The following is a 17,072-nucleotide window of genomic DNA, read 5'->3' as shown; positions in this document are numbered from 1 at the left end:
CTGAGCGTTTTCTAAAAATTGGGAAGAGACTTGTGGTTTTACTTCAAGGGAAAATGCATGTCAAACGCTAAACTCAGTTTACCAAGAGATGTATTTCCTATTTATTTGTTATGATGGTTTCTTTAAAATGAGTTGTTTTTTATGTAACTGCAGTTGGCAGTAAGACCTGTTTCCGATCTGAAACCATGCCTCTATAATCATAACTGAACTCCATGCTGACCAAAGCATCCGTTACATTGTACACCGGACTTGTGACCGCTTGGGGAACAGGTGTTTTGTCCCTACCCCTAGCTGATTCGGTAGGCGTGACCACGCTCGGGCGTGACAGACATTTGAGCCTCTTGAGCTGATAGCAATTTAGCGTGAACCCCCAGGGAGTTAGATCGATCCAGATGGATCGATCTAAGTGTGGGAACCCAGTCTTAAAGACAGTTTGCAAGTTCTCCCCAGGTCTTTATACTAAGTTCTAAGAATAACAACTACTTGACGACTTAAACTCACAGCGATATCTTTAGCGGTAAAAGTATGGAAGCTGTACCTCGCCCTGGTTTATTAACTGCTAAGTACTCGGAAAGCCGACGTTTTTATTGGGCTTTCCCTCTTAATTAGTCTTGATGAAACCCTAAGAATCCTCTGTGTCAGTCTTTTGAAGCGTATCGATTTTACACGCTTTAATCCATAAATAAGAGTAAGTGTTTCTGTTTTAGGCTTTGTATCATTTCCATTGAACGGGTAAATATTTTCCCCTACAGTTCAGGTTTCTCGTGAAAATCAAATATTCGAAATCCATGTATTCTGCGAATATTCATCCTATCACGATGATGATGTGTCTGGAGCGAAATGACACGTTATCTGTTTTGTTCTGTTCACAGTGGTGTTTTTGTCTTTAAAAGTGCTGCCGACACAGTGTACATTCATAACTCATAGATTAAATTCATGTGAATAAAATTTTATTTGACTTTTTATCTCAGCGGTGTGCACGCAGTATGCACCTTAAATACATAAACAAAAAAATAAACATATATTTCCAGGTAGTGACGCTGATCTTATTTTAATTCTTATTTATGGGAGACCGGGGCTAGTTGGACCCCGGGGTAAGTTGCCCCCCCCCCCCCCCCCCATCAATTTGTGACAAAGTAACTATGGGGTAAAAAAATGATCACATCATTTTGTAAAGTGACCGTATCCAATAGTGCTAAGAAAGCGTCGGCAGTGAGTCCAATGAAATAATTTAACATCGTAATGTAACTTTATTAAAGAGACTTGATTGGGGGCCAACTTACCCCAGGCTCCAACTAGTCCCGGTCTCCCCTATAAAATAGCACATACCATTTACTCCAGCATGGACGGGATTTCGAGAATTTAATTTTAAACATTTCACCGAAACAGTTATTAGAATGATCCACTTGATATGCGCGTCCAGTGGCGGGTCACGGTGTTAATATGACATGTCCAGAACGTTCCTCCGTCATTTGGAGCACAGATGACGTGTTTTCTATTCAGAAGATTCACTGGAACAACCTGACTTCTCATCCTCTCACTCTCACACACTGAACCTCCAAGAGTAATTATTTTGATGAAAACATACAGGTAAAACGAAATATTGATTTCTTTTATTCATCCTTAAAGCGAAAACAGAAACAAAATACCTGTAAAATTGGAGGAAAAAAACATCACCTCCATCAGAGCGCCAGAACGCCCTGTGAAATGGTGTATTGTTCTAATAAACATGATGGGGTCATTTATTAAATGGAAAACAAGAGCAATCATAAACACTGAGAGATACCTCAGTCTCAGCTGAAGCCCTGGAAAAACCTTCTTCCATGAACTCGTATGTCTCTGTAGGATTGATTGACTCGAGGTGAACCGAGTAATAAATTGCCGCTTAGCCTATTCCGAGAAAGCGGGCTTTGCGTGGCTAGCGTAATCAATGGAAGGATATCTATATATACCTGTGTAGAGATGAGGCAGAGATCAGTTCTTTACGAACAGCGACACCGAGAGCATAGGAAGAAAATACAGACTGAAGTTAATAACCAAGAGAGAAGTTACAGGAAGGGAATTGCTCGGGAGAGAAGCAAAGTGAAGTGAAGTTGATGCAGGTAGAATTTGTCGACAAGAACAATCGAGGCATACAGTACTAAATTAAAGCGTCAAAGAAGTTAATTTGAAAAGTATTGAAAAGCATGTTAAATCTTCAACACGTTGACAGTCACCAAACCACCCCATCTAGTGTGAACAGAAAGCGCAAAATTCCACCCAACAAGACAAAGAAACTGAAAATGACGCCTCCAGCATTGCTACTAGAACGCCGTGGCAGCGTCCCCAGTGACCTCCCCTCGGACAACAGAACCAATCAGTTGGAACGCCAAGCGCACATGTTGCAGCAGTGTGGTTGCACGTGCACGTGTGATGACACGTACCGCGTGCGCCAGTTCTCTCTGTCTCCAAGGGGACTTAAAAAGAGCGAAGATGTATTCAGGACGCGACACTCCAGTTCCGGCAGCTGTCTTTCTTTCACAGACTCAATGGAAGGAATGCACGAAGTTTTCCGCCACAGAACTGACAGAAAAAGTAGCAAAGATTCCGGTGTTGGCAGCAGTGATATGGACTATGGCAGGGTGTATAGGGTGGCGATACTCGGAACTGGAGGGGTCGGGAAAAGTTCACTGCTCAAACAGTTCGTCACTTCTGACTTCGTTGATACATACGACAGTGATCCCTTTACAGGTAGGCCGACCTCTGTGTCTGCGTGTTTTTATCATAGCTTTTATCAAAGTTTAATTTTTCCATTTACGACAGAACTAAGATGCACTTTTTATGTTAATTCCAGAGGATCCATTCCTTTGTTATCTGTTCGAGGCACAATCAATAGATTTTAAGAACAACAATAACAGCTTTAAATTATTAGATTGTTCGGTTTCACTGACCCAATCACCTGACCTGAGCAAACCACTGACGCCATTTAGAGTGTACACATGTTTATAGATTAGAAGAATGGGAATCAATTAACAAGCAGTCTTACGAGCAGTCTTCATTGTCAATAATAATTAATAGATGTCAGGCAGATAACCAGACAGCTGTCGCTGTGCAGGCTTTGCAGCTGTACTACGCACTCTCTTAGAAAAACAATATGCACAAACTTTCAGACTGATGTTGACAAATAAATACAAGAGACTGTTATCACTGTGCCCTGCCATGCCTCTCTGTGGAGAGAGGAACGAAGAACATGAAATCATGTATGTTTTATTGGTTTCTTTCAGACGAAGGCGAGGAGGACGAGATGACGGTGTGTGTGTCTGTGAATAAACACGAAACTGAGCTGTATTTCTTCTGTGCGGAAAATGTCCAAGTGAGTATTACATCCAAGACAATTAAATACTTTTACTACGGCTGGTTCCCACCGCTGAAATAGTTTCTTCTCGCTTCCTCTCCGGTGTTGACAATGATCAGTTATATTTTATTTTGAGAAGAACCTAATATCGCCACCGACGCTTAGTGCGACACGATCCTGTTACTAAATTCATTTTTTTCTTTTATTAATTATCAGGAGGCCAGTATCCCGGATGTGGACGCCTTCATCATCGTCTACGCCGTGGCTGACCGCTCGTCGTTCGCAGAAGCAGAAGACCTCCTGTTACAGCTGCATAAAAAGAAACTGACCCAACCTGTGGTGATAGTGGGCAACAAGAGTGACCTGGTGAGGGCCAGGACTGTCAGTACCCACGGTGAGTTAAACTAAACTATGTGATCAACATGTGACTCTTTTTAGAGTGATGTTGAGTGAGTCTGAGGTGTTACCAGGTTGTTATACAGCTGCGGTTATACACTACGCGAAGAGATGATTTGATATAAAGTAAAATACATAAGTTGTTTTTATTTCCGTTATTCGGGTCGCCTCATAATGTCCCCTCCTGATTTAGAGCTAGCATCGGTGATAATCAGTTTAATTCCCGTGTTGTTTATGTCTTTGACTTGATGGATATTTTTAAGTTAGGTATTTATAGCTGAGCTGGGCGCCCTCATATACATTTAGAATGTACTCATACCATTTTGGACCTTAAATTGAGCTGTTTTGATTTCCCTGATTTGAGGACGCTGCTTTCACTAAGCGACCGTTATGATTAATAGATGTCATTACATCCTAAGCAGTGAGCCCGGAAGTCTAGGGTTAATCTGTAACAGGTTTTAGAATGTTATGAAATGATTGATGTAATCACCCCAGTGACTGCTCTGTATGTTGAGTAGACATGTAATACTGAAGTCATACTGACTAATCCAGGTGTCTTTAATCCATTTGTTCATTGGGTTTTCGTGAGATCAACGGTTACAAAAAGTGCGCATCAGTAACCATAATATGGATTGATCGTTACTGTTAGAGCAAAAAAAAAAAAAAAAAAAAAAAAAAAAAAAAGCAGTGGTGTGTCTTGTGTGTGCTTTTTGTCGTTAAAACGTTCATTTTTCCGCATATAATTACTTCAATTGACGCATATACCGTATGTATCCTTTCAGAGGGTAAACTGGTGGCCACAGTGTACGGCGCCAAGCATATCGAGACCTCAGCCGTTCTGAAGCACCAGGTGGATGAGCTACTGGTGGGGGTGACCACCCAGCTCAGGATGAGGAGCGGTCTGGACGCCGACATCGAGAGTAAACTGGACAAGATCAAAGGCAGATCCGGAGACAAAAAGACAATTTTCCGAAGCAACAGTGCTAAAGAATTGAAAGAACTTCTGAAAAGAGTTTTTATCAAATCTGATCGTCGCCGATCGGGACATATGGATCTTTACGAACTTTAAAATAACAACTTATCTGAGTCGCGTTGACGAGGACAAGAGTGCGTCAGCAAGTTGAAAGCTTCTGTGATATGTGCCACCAGACGGCGCTGGCAGCCAAGATAAGCTCACACTGACTGATACGGCACAAAGATATTGAGTGAAGAAATGTTAAGATATAAGGTGGAATGTTTCTCAACATTTAATTATAATTTCACTTTACTGTAATTGTTTTTTGGAAATACAGACATTCTTAAATTATAAAAGTATCATATAAGATATAAATTGTATAAATAAAAATATGTGTAAATAGTTTTTAATGCCAAAATATAATAAAAGAATATCATTAGTCTTGTTGGTTACTTGGATACTTCATAAAAAAGTCAAAACTCCATCGCAAACCCCTCTCTGTTTTATTGTTACTTTCTTCGTGTTTTAATATCATTAACATTTTTACAACTGTTCTTATTATCATTAACATTTTACAACTTCAACTTGCAATTCCACACTCTGTCAAAATGCGCGCATATTTCTTCTAAAAACGAGTGTTTTATAACAAGTTTAAAATTTCGGCAACTTCTCTCTACCGTGTTTGGGCATACTGTGATTACCTCGAAGATTAACCTATAAGATATACAAATCACTTTCAAAATGTGCTGGTTAAGGGTTTTATTTCAAAAACTTCAAGCAGATAAGTGGATGTTAATATAGAGTTAACAGGAAATTGATTCAAGAAATGAACGGTAAAATAATGAGCGGATGTCAATGAATGACCACAGGCAGTATACTCGATTATATTCAGTCATCCAAATTTAAGATAAAAAAGAAAACAATAACTAAATGATTATTTTTCTCATTAAATGTTCTTCTCTCTTGCATTCCTTATGAATTTAATACATTATATTTTTTTAATATTTTAAGTGAGCATTCCTCTATAATTCATCTTTAGAAATGGGGTAGCATTCCTTCCCATCACCCGTAAGCCCATTCGGACATGAGCCACATGTGTATCCTGTTCCCGGGGCTGGGATGTCTTGACACGTGACTCCAGGGTAACATGGGGCCTCTCTGCAACCAGGAATATCTGAAACAAAAAACAGACGAAAGAAATAATCATCAAAACTATCTAAGTTAAATCCATTATCTAGGGAATGGCGCCATAAGGTGCAAAACTGACCACGAGATGGCGTAGTGGTCTGGAGTGTTTTGTTCTCGCCCCCCCCTCCCCCGCTTAACCCGTCTTGCTAAAAGTTGATATACATGTACCAGTTATGTACTTATTCAAATGAATACTGTGACCCCACCCTCTACCAGGGTCACTGAGATTTTTCTCGACAGATATTCATATTTTTTCTGTCCAGAGAGAATTTTTGCCCAACATTCATGACGTCATCACCCAGGGGGGGCTGATACAGAGCACGGAGCTCCCATGTTAACTACTAAAGGATAGGTACGCACGGGGGAGGCCTGGGATAAAGCCAAATGTCATTCTTTAATTCGGTCTGGATATCATCCTCCCAGTGCGCCTTTACTGACACACGAGGCTGCTCTCATTTCGTGTTTCATATTTATGCAGACTCTAATGTCATAAGTTCATTTACACAATGCCCATTTAGAATACAGCGGGGACATGAATAAGGCAAGACTAGTATCATGGTTATGCAAGAATGCAGGCAGATCTATTTCCTGGAATCTTATGTTACAGCAAACTGTGAAATATAGCTGTCTTACCAGTAAACCTTTACATGTAGCTTGGACCAGCTAAATCTATAATACTAGTATAACCCAAAGCATTATTTATATTGAACGATATGTTTATGCAGAAACATGTGATATTTTATTTAGAGAATGAGTATATCATCACTTCCCATTAGATAGCCTCTATGTGTCTTCACTGGCGCCAGTTGTGGTGCACTTTTCCCAAACACCTTCATGGAGTTATAATGTGTTTCTCACAGGAGGGCACAGGTGTGGCACAGGTGTGGGGTGCTGTGACTTCCTTACACAACAGGGAATAAGAAATATGTACCTTGTATCATCAAACTTACCTGTGTCGCAAGCTAATCCTTCATAGCCGCTATCACAATAACATTGACCGGAAATGACGTCACACTTCCCTCGATCACAGTTACATATCTCCGCACAGTTTTCTCCGTATCTTTTGTCCGGGCATTCTGTGCAGAAAAAGGGCAATGAAATGAATGGTCATTTGGATGATAAAGAGTAAATTATATATCCTGTCGATTCACAGGGAATTTAAATGTTTTCGGAGAGTTAAGTTTCATTCAAAATTTAACTGTTGCTATAGTAGGCCTACTAGTACGTTGTATGTCTCCTAAGAGTTTTGAATAACTTTCACTGCAAAGATACTCTAAGACACATTTAAAACTTACCAATTTCTTTAATTTGCACTTTAAAACAAACTGAGGACTTAACCTGTAATGTCTGACAATTCAAATAGGTTCGTTACCTGAACATATCGCAGCCCCGGGCTGTGACGTCATTCCTACAGGACAAGGAAGACAGATCGTCTGCTTGGTGAAAGGCTGGTAACTTCCTGCCGGGCAGTCCGTGCATGCGTTTTCTGTTTTATTGAAAAAGGTTCCTTCCGGGCAAGGGACTGGAAAAGTTTAAAAACATATACACCAGGGGCTCGGTGTGTTGTGTGCATTACTGCATGTTGTGTTCTGATTACAAAAAGCACTACGGCTACTAAAAGTAAACTACTTTGCTCGTTAGAAATGTGTGCCTTAAATAATAATAAAAAATGAAGTACCGGCCATGTAAATATATAGTAACATAACGGTAACTTATCAAAAGCCTTTAAATTCTGTGGAGTTTACAATGACGTTTGACGGATCATTATTTTAAAAGTTAAATAGAATGGCTTGAATGCAGTCTTAAATATAATGTCAATGCTAGCCAAACATACAAACGAGGTGCAAGAATACGTGCATGTATGACATGATGTCAAATCACCCACCACAGTTGGACTGGTCGTCCGCCTTCATCCCCTCCTCACACTGGGCTATGACGTTGGACACCTTGGCTCCTCTCTCTTTGGCCTCAAATGTCCTGTTGGCGGCCACAAAGGCGACTTTATTTCTCTGTTCTGAGTAGAGCCGGTACAGGGTCCTCTTGGCGTATATCAGCGCCGCTCTCAAGAAGCGGTGATAAACAGAACTACAGCGAGTATCACAGATGTAAGTTGGGATGCGAAGTCTACGGCAGATTTTGTCGCAGTCAGTAGTACTGTTGAACTTTTCTGCCTCCAAGATGAAGGCAATGTCCACTTGGTCCAGTTCTTCCGTCTCCCCGGTCCCTCTCTTGCGTCTTCGCTTCACCCCACCACAGATAATACCGATGTTTCTCATGTCACAGACTTTCATACGCCTAGCCCGGCAAACACCCTCCTTCGACAATGCATCCGCGAACTGGCGGCGCACTATTTCTTTGTCGTCCTCGGTTAACAATTTGCACTGCTTTGTGAAGTAGGCGGTGTCAGCTTCGAGTCGGAAACCGGGAAAGAACTCCTCTGAAGAGTAACAATGCCGCTGTTTAAAACGCTATACATATCTTAAACTGTGATTCAAATTGCTATTAACATAATATAATTGTCACCTTAATAGACTTCGTGCAACTTATACAGTACATGTATGTGATGATATTTCATATAAGTTCTTTTTGTAAATGTGATTTTTTATCATCGCTCAAAACTTGGAAATTGTTCAACTGACGCATTCAGCTGAGTTCCTAGAGTTTATTTAAACCCAAAGAACACATTTTTCTAAGAAGCCACAAAACGGAAGAGAATGTTTGACTGCAGGTGCCCGTTATGTTACCTATGCAAGGTCTGAGTCGGGCCGTGGGGTCTACTCGTCTAAATGACCACTGGAAGCCCGTGGTGGGGCCGCAGGTTTCAAAGGCGTTGATACGAGAGGGGAAGTCATAGCCCGGGTTACACTTCAGTGTGCACTGCTGGGAGTTCTCTTCATGATACCAGTGGCAAACCAGACCGCCATGTTTAGGAGCCTCGCTCTGGGTGAGGTTCTTACACTGCTTCTCCACTGTAGAAAAAGGGGCAATAAGACCAACCAGTTGATTAAATAAATAAATAAATGCATAAATAGATATCACTGAAATATCCTTGAAATAAAATGATTAAAATTATTAACGAACAACAAAAGTAGTTCTCTTTTCCAATTTGCCACAGTATAAACATATATCTAGAAATATCCGAATATTTCAGATACAATTCCTTTTTTCTTCCTTTGCCATTTTTCTTCAAGATGCATTTTGTAAGTACCGTCCCATTAACTGCAATGCAGTCTAGATCTCAAATATGGAAGGTATAAAAAGTTGCCGTTTTCTTCAAATAGCAGTTTTGAATCAAACAGATATCCCATTAGCATGAGAGGAAGTAAGTGATAATAAAAATTAACCAGCACAATACAGGTACCTTTGCACGTGTGTTTGTCCACGTCGAGGGCGTAGCCTTGAATGGAGCATGCGCACCTGTAACTTCCGGGGGCATTTTCACAGACTTGCTGACAAGGACCTTTGCCTTCGTTGGAGTTGCACTCGTTTTCATCTATAATCAATATAAAAACCCCAACATTGGCTTTGATTACCTTAACACACATCCATGCATCATTTGGTTCGTATTGATGTGGACTACGAACAAATAGCATTTTCAGACTGCCTTGACTACCTGATTTAAGTAAATTTTTTATTCACGTTGTAATAAAGACTGTAATCAGAGATGTGATACAACCACTCCAAAATGAGATTGATATTTTAGAGAATAATACTGTTCCCTCTATGACGTCACCTGTGCAGGGTCCACCAGGCGGGCCCTTGTATCCTGCGTCACACATGCAACCCTGTAACGTGTTGCCCGTGCTATTGGTATGGGTGAGGGTAGGACAGGGAAGACAGCTGGCGATACTGGCCTTGTAGGTGTTTATTGGGCAAGCTGAAAACAGTTATAATACCACAACGAAGTTTACTGTTAAGTAACAACTATAGGCTAGGTGATGCTGCAGGCACGTTTTCTGAATACATGTAGACCTATAGGAAATTAAATGTGTTTTATACTTGGAATGTTTTTAAAGTCCATATTTATTAAACGGTGTATATTTCTGACATGGATTATGGCTTGGTTAGTCAGCGTTAATTAAATGGCATACCTCACGATTTATGCGGTCATTTTTGCCCATGGTTTGTCTTTGGGAATATGAATCAAGGTCAATCAAAATACTCACCCAAACACAGGGGCTCAGTGCCATCCCAACTGCCCTGCTCACTTCCGGTTTCTGTGCACCTGCGTACACTACTTCCGTTTACCAACACGTGGCCTTCGTCGCACGCAAATACGCAAGTCTCGCCGACTCTCGTTCCACATGAGACCACGCTGCCATTAACAGGTGCTGAATGTGCCTTACATCTGATTTCTGAAACAAAAAGATATGACGTAATTTATTAAGATAGGAAATTAATTAGAATGAGAGCAATCTAATTAAACTCGCACGAAACAATACTTAACACAGCTAACAATGTAGTATGGAGCTACAGTTGTATTTTGTACTACAGTTATATCTACATTACAGGAACAGTCTTCCCACAGGTCCAAGTTTTTTAACTGGCTAAAAATTGACTCCCCACAAGGTGTATGAATTGGTAAATGAATAAACAAACACAATTATTTTACCCTGACAAGGTCCTCCGTTTGGCCCAATGAACCCCTCGTTACACATGCACAGCTGTCTGCTGCCCGTGGCGTTGGTGACGGTGTGAGAGTTTGGTGGACATGGAATACACAGCTCTTGTCCTTGGTCTACCGTCTTGTACGTGTCCTTGGGACAAGCTATAACGAGGGTTTATTTGAATAAGACTGTCTACGTGAATGCGATAACGCAATGAAGGGAATCCAGAATTTATGTGAATGTTATAATTCGTTAACTATTTTCACGATCGACAGAAATATCAGCAGTATATGACCATGACTTCACTCCTGCACTCCGGTGTAAAGAAAATTAGGGTCCGTCTTACAGAAAGTCCGCCCTCAATATAGTTATAATGGTTAGGGATAGCCTGACACGCTACTTAGAACTAACACTTACCTAAACAGCGGGGTACAGGTGCTGACCACTGTCTGTTAGCCCTACATACCGCCCCCTGCTGGCCACGGAGAACGTAACCATCAAGACACTTAAAACTGATGTTCTGTCTGTAGAGAAACCCGTCATCAATACGGATACCAAACTCGGGATTACCTGGGTTACTGCAGGTTATAGCTAAAAAATACAGTGTAATTACATGTATCATGTGCATTTTTCAAGTTAACATAATGCTTACGTTCTGGAGGATCATAATACATGTGGGTAACCGTAGCTACCAAACGCAATCTCATAAGCTCATGCCATATGGATGATCTATACATTTTAGAAAAATGACCAAAACAATATGGATAAATTGTAAGCGTCAACAAAATATATTTGAAAACGTTTTCAACACCCCTTAGCGCACACGGCCTTACGATTGGGAACATTTCTACCGGTTGCTGTAATGATACCGTTATGTCTAAGCATGTGCAACATTTGTGTCTATGGCCTAAGTTTATTAACATTGACTACGGTGGCAAGTACATTTTGTCTTTTTTATTTGTCTTGTGGCATGGTCTGTCAATTAACCATTTTTATCAAGGCAATACTATAAAACTACCTTCACATTCTGGAACTTGTCCTGTCCAGCCGCCGTCCGCCAGACACTCAATAGTGTTGTTCCCAACAAGCTCATAGCCGCTGGCGCACGAGAATACAAGTTTGGTGCCCACGCCGTTTCTCTCGTTGGTTCTCGCGATATTTCCATTGGCTGGCGCCTCGAGTTGATCACAGTTGATCTCTGCAATAGTAACAAGGTACAGTTTGTACTTGTTTTTAGGGGAAAAACTAAGTCACCACTGGACACAGATGAAGACTACCCGTAGAACACTATTCAGTGTCTTACAGTAGGCCTACATATATGTATTTTGCGAAAATGTAGCATTTGTACTGAATTTTGTAGATGACTTTAACAGGGATGATCACGGTTCATATACTGGTGTATATAAGACTTTGAAATAATGCCAGTTGAACAGCAAATTAGAAAAGGATTTAACTAAGCAGTAAACAGATTATTTTCTGAAAAAAATGAAATGAATTATTTAGTTAATAAACAGGTCTAACCTTTACAAATGGGTTGTTTTCCACTCCAGGATCCAGTTGGAAGACACTTTCTGGATGTTGACCCGATCAGCTTGTAACCATGGTTACAGGTGAAGGTCAACAAGGCGTCATAAGTGTACACGTGACCACTTCGCGCGCCATTGTTGGGGATTCCGGGATTTCCACAGTAACGCGCTGAAAAAGGGGCGGTACAGGTACGTATTTTAAATTTAAATAAACAAGGGAAATGTATACTGACACAACTTCGCCCTGTGCTGTATGCAGCCTACAACTAGTAGTATATAGGTCAATGGAAGAAGCATTTTGTGTCGTTTAAAAATATAATATTTGGGGCCAGTTTCATTGGAAAAAGTAAGAAATGCCCTTCGTTTAAGACATACAGTAATAATGTTTTATGAATACTTCAACATATCCAGAATCAATCCCGCCAACACATGGTATATATACACATAGCCTCACCTTGGCATGTCGGCTTCACGGCGCTCCACATGCCTCGTTTCTTCACATCCTGTACACATGTCATGGAGTCTGGCCCATGTAGCAGGTACCCTGTGTCACACTGGAACCCCAGGGTGTCTCCATACAGGTACATGTCTTTACTGTTCACCAGGATACCGTGATCAGGAGCAGTGACATTAGGGCACTCCAGGCCTGTCATAGCATGATGGGGTTTAAAACATAAATAATAATAATAATAATAATAATAATAATAATAATACAGGTACATGTCTTTACTGTTCACCAGGATACCGTGATCAGGAGCAGTGACATTAGGGCACTCCAGGCCTGTCATAGCATGATGGGGTTTAAAACATAAATAATAATAATAATAATAATAATAATAATAATAATAATAATACAGGTACATGTCTTTACTGTTCACTAGGATACCGTGATCAGGAGCAGTGACATTAGGGCACTCCAGGCCTGTCATAGCATGATGGGGTTTATAAATACATAAATAATAATAATAATAATAATAATAATAATAATAATAATAATAATACAGGTACATGTCTTTACTGTTCACTAGGATACCGTGATCAGGAGCAGTGACATTAGGGCACTCCAGGCCTGTCATAGCATGATGGGGTTTATAAATACATAAATAATAATAATAATAATAATAATAATAATAATAATAATAATAATAATACAGGTACATGTCTTTACTGTTCACTAGGATACCGTGATCAGGAGCAGTGACATTAGGGCACTCCAGGCCTGTCATAGCATGTAGGGGTTTAATACATAAATAATAATAATAATAATAATAATAATAATAATAATAATAATAATAATACAGGTACATGTCTTTACTGTTCACTAGGATACCGTGATCAGGAGCAGTGACGGTAGGGCACTCCAGGCCTGTCATAGCATGTAGGGGTTTAAATACATAAATAATAATAATAATAATAATAATAATAATAATAATAATAATAATAATAATAATAATAATAATAGATTATTTTGAGTTTAAATTCCAATTTGCTCAGCAGCCTTGCAACGTGAATAAGGAATAAAAAAACAATAAATGAAAAGGAAAATTGTTTTAAACAGGTATAATTGATTAAAACAAATAATGTTAATTAAAACAAAGTTAATTCATTACAATCTTTAAAAAGTCGTTAAAAGAAAAAAAAATTGTTTTATTTTGTTGATTCCATTATGAAGGCGGTTCTTAAAGGGATAATAACTCTTCGTTTCGGCCAAAAAATGAATTTTCCTGGAGTAAACAACAATTTTCCCATACTTACCAATGGTTAATGAATCCATTTTTACATTCAAAGTTAGTCCCTGTTTTTTTTCTAAAAAGTTTTGTTTTTTGTTAAAATCTCTTAAGATATTATAACAGAGTATAGCCATCAATGGAGGTCACGTGGTCTAAAGACAAACTCAGATATTAGAAAAATAGCTTTAACTGCCGTTTTTGTGGTAAAACAGAATATATTATATTTCTATGAGTTACTCACAATGTTTTTATTGTGACATATAGATCTCATACGAAGAGTTATTATCCCTTTAATATACTTAAATCATAATGTCCTATAAATCAGTGTAGAAAAGTTTAATGCTTGGCAAATCGAGGACCAAAATATTACCAAGGACCCGCTCGTAATAAGCTGAGAGGTGCTGTACTTTGCAAGAATGTCATGTTATTTAACTGAACACACTGAAATAACGAACAAAATCATCCACTCACGTTGACAGGGCTCTGGGTCTCTGCCGGACCACTTCCCGTCCAGTTGACACGTCCTGTGCCTGTCCCCCTCCAGACGGTAACCCTTGCCACACACATAAGACAGGTGAGAGTTGTAGGTTGCCGGCCACACCACCACGCCCTCTATATGCCCGTATTGTGGCTTGGCTGGGCGAGGACATGTTATTGCTGAAAAACAGTACAGGCATTGTGGAGGTGAATGTTTAACAGGTGAGAACCTTTCCATTCCGACTTTGCCAAGAGGCAGTGTACAGGTATAAGTGATTGAGCGGGGAGCGGGTTGTAGGCCTACATGTACTTAGTAATATAACTATTACACTATATAGCTCAGGGATATTATATACTTTACATTGGTCTACTAGGAGAATTTGAACAGTGCTTTGCCGGCCAAGTCAAACTGCAGTCAGTGCAACTGCAGGGCTGAGATGAGGAAAAGAAGCGTTGTATAAATACGGATCGACATAATAGCATAGGACTTAAGATCTTACTATTTGTTGCGCTCTGTTATTCTGAGGCGAAAATAAACTTAAAAGCTTCTGGTACCTTCCTCACAGCATTGTCCGATATAACCTCTATAACAGATACATTTGTCTCCGTTGCCCACGCCTCGTTTTCGGCAGTTTATGTAGCACACCTGCTGCTGAAAGCGGTCCGGAGGCGGCGGCAGTTTCTTACAGTCAGCTGTGGCGTCGGCCTTGAGTGTCCTTGACCTTGACCTTTTCCCGCTGTCACAGGGGCCACTACAGGGACTCCACTCCGACCACGGCCACTGCTGGCGACATTTGATTTCTACCAAAGCTTGGTGCTATCGTAATAAAAAATGGTCATAAAGTTATGTAATGATTCAAGGGAAATCTTGATAATATAACACTTGTCTTGTTTTTTTCCATGCCCCTTAAAATGTCAAGCTTTTCTTTTTTTTTTTTTTTTTTTTTTTTTTTTTTTTGAAAAGCCTCTTTTTAATGTCTGAATAAAGCTTTCACTTGGCATTTAAGTCTTGTTTCGCTCTCAAAACCAGATGTGAATTATGACATTTGCAATCTCATTGCGACAGAGAAGATTCTTTGATTGTGCCTCACTCCACTTAGCATTCAACAGGATTTTGGAAACGTAATGTGTCAGGCAGATCCGCGTGCCCCTTTTTTTTTTTATCTATTTAAAGTGATGTTACATTGGCAGCTTAAAAGGTCTAAAATCGGGAGACAGCATAATCTGTCATTTCGTATAAAATGAACACTTTTTTCTCAAGTGATTGCTTTTTCATTCTCTCTGGCAAATAGGACACCCCTCCAAACTATCGCACCTGAATCTCTTCTACATGTAATATTCTCCTGTCATCCAAGTTTGGACCTCCCCCTCCACCCCCCAGTGGCCTCAGGGTGCCCCCCAGCGCCCTCAGGGTGGCTTATCTTACCTGTTCTCTGTCTGACTCTAAACTCTCCCTGTATCTCTCCACAGCCTCCTCACCGCGGTCAAACCAGCCCCCCTCCCCCTCCTCTCTCCCCCCCCCTCCCCCAGTGTGGCTTATCTTACCTGTTCTCTGTCTGACTCTAAACTCTCCCTGTACCTCTCCACAGCCTCCTCACCGCGGTCAAACCAACCCCGCTTCACCCGTTTACGATACACTGGCCTGGTGTGCAGGAAAGCCTTGGCCTGGCGGGCCACCAGGAACCGCGCCATAGCCTCTTCATGGGGCGCTGATCGCTCCACACTGTTGTAATAGCTGGGATTTGAAAATAAACAAATAGAATATATAAGACGACATACAGAGTACTGGCATACTTTGGGGGTATATTGATGAAATATGGCATGTGGATGGACGGATGGATATAATAATTAGTGAATGTATACATTAATATAAAAGTCAGATAAATAAATAAATAAATAAATAAATAAATAAATAATGAGCGAACATATATAAAAGATAAATAAATAAATAAATGTAAATTAATACATAAATAAAAAATAAATAAATGTACATACAAGTGCATGTCAAATTTTACATTACCTGTCTAGCGTCGCCGAAGCGCCCCCTATTAACGCACATATAAACCAGACGACTAAAGTTCTGTCCATCTCAGTAGTCGGCTTGGTGACAGTGAAGCTCTACGTACAATATGTCAAACTGTAAATGTAAAAAACTCCACGTCCTGAAATTGTTTTTAAAAATCCAGGTTCCCTCCAGCGTCCCCGGCTCTCCCGGATACGGAGTGGCAAGCTTAATTAATCACAGCTGGTGCTATTTTCTTCCGCGTTCGTATCCTGTTGTTGTGAACCGGTTAATGTTCGTATTAGTGGTGGAGGGGAGATAAACTTGTACTAATAGTCTGTAAACAGGACTCAGTCAGTGATAAGTCGAGCACTCGTCTGCTGTCACTCCTATTTAAACAACGCCAATCTGCAAATAAACACCGTTCACAGAGACGTGAATGAAGCCCTTTGCATGCGTTGTTTTGTTTTTATTAAACAGAACGAGTGCCCCATTTTCAGGGGGTAACACGCTGTTCTTCTTACTGCACCGTCCTTTAAATTATTAATGGTGAGAAATGGAGCCATATACGTATAACTATAAAAATGTTTTCTCTTATTGCTTAGTGAATGACAAATCCAACTGAAAACACATTACTAGTTATCTCTACAGTCCAGTATAGCGCTGGCGCCACGTGCAGCAGACATGATCTTGACACAGAAATACCCTCAGGGGTGCTGCTTTTCTTTGTGGGAATGTGAACTAAAATAATATTTTAATGACTAATTCCCGTCTTTCCTTAACTTTCGAATTTTGTGAGTGGGAGTTAGATTCAGTGCACCAGGCCTATATATATTGTAGCAAATCTAAATTGCAAC

At 40.2% G+C, this 17,072-nt stretch overlaps 2 protein-coding genes across 5 annotated transcripts; one reads left to right on the top strand and one right to left on the bottom strand.

Annotated features, from left to right (window-relative positions):
* Window positions 1–1,823: 1,823 nt before the first annotated feature.
* Window positions 1,824–5,125, top strand: LOC106163470 (uncharacterized). Its single transcript, XM_013541068.2, has 4 exons — window positions 1,824–2,730; window positions 3,264–3,352; window positions 3,551–3,728; window positions 4,513–5,125. The coding sequence occupies exons 1-4, from the start codon at window positions 2,187–2,189 to the stop codon at window positions 4,797–4,799; spliced, it is 1,098 nt and encodes a 365-aa protein (XP_013396522.1). The 5' UTR covers window positions 1,824–2,186; the 3' UTR covers window positions 4,800–5,125.
* Window positions 5,126–5,165: 40 nt separating this feature from the next.
* LOC106163468 (uncharacterized) lies at window positions 5,166–16,570 on the bottom strand. 4 transcript variants are annotated; one of them, XM_087012024.1, is made up of 18 exons: window positions 16,234–16,570; window positions 15,793–15,948; window positions 15,640–15,673; window positions 14,769–15,030; window positions 14,208–14,393; window positions 12,461–12,652; window positions 12,002–12,175; window positions 11,499–11,678; window positions 10,898–11,071; window positions 10,486–10,641; window positions 10,040–10,228; window positions 9,607–9,750; window positions 9,235–9,366; window positions 8,618–8,842; window positions 7,759–8,310; window positions 7,246–7,395; window positions 6,824–6,949; window positions 5,166–5,859 (listed from the first exon to the last, which is right to left on the bottom strand). In XM_087012024.1, exons 1-18 carry the CDS (start codon window positions 16,299–16,301, stop codon window positions 5,708–5,710), a joined length of 3,252 nt encoding a protein of 1,083 aa, XP_086868150.1. In that variant the 5' UTR covers window positions 16,302–16,570; the 3' UTR covers window positions 5,166–5,707. The 4 variants fall into 4 exon arrangements, with proteins under 4 accessions (XP_086868150.1, XP_086868152.1, XP_086868151.1 ...); XM_087012026.1 differs by having other exon boundaries at window positions 15,793–15,936; XM_087012025.1 differs by lacking the exon at window positions 15,640–15,673 and having other exon boundaries at window positions 15,759–15,948.
* Between the last annotated feature and the right edge of the window lie 502 nt (window positions 16,571–17,072).

This window comes from Lingula anatina, chromosome 4 (assembly GCF_051362555.1).
Source record: "Lingula anatina isolate TDL-2025a chromosome 4, LinAna3.0, whole genome shotgun sequence".
In the NCBI taxonomy this organism is placed as follows: Eukaryota; Metazoa; Brachiopoda; class Lingulata; order Lingulida; family Lingulidae; genus Lingula; species Lingula anatina.
The sequence above is the reverse complement of the archived record's forward strand: the minus strand, read 5'-3'. Positions and strand labels throughout refer to the sequence as shown.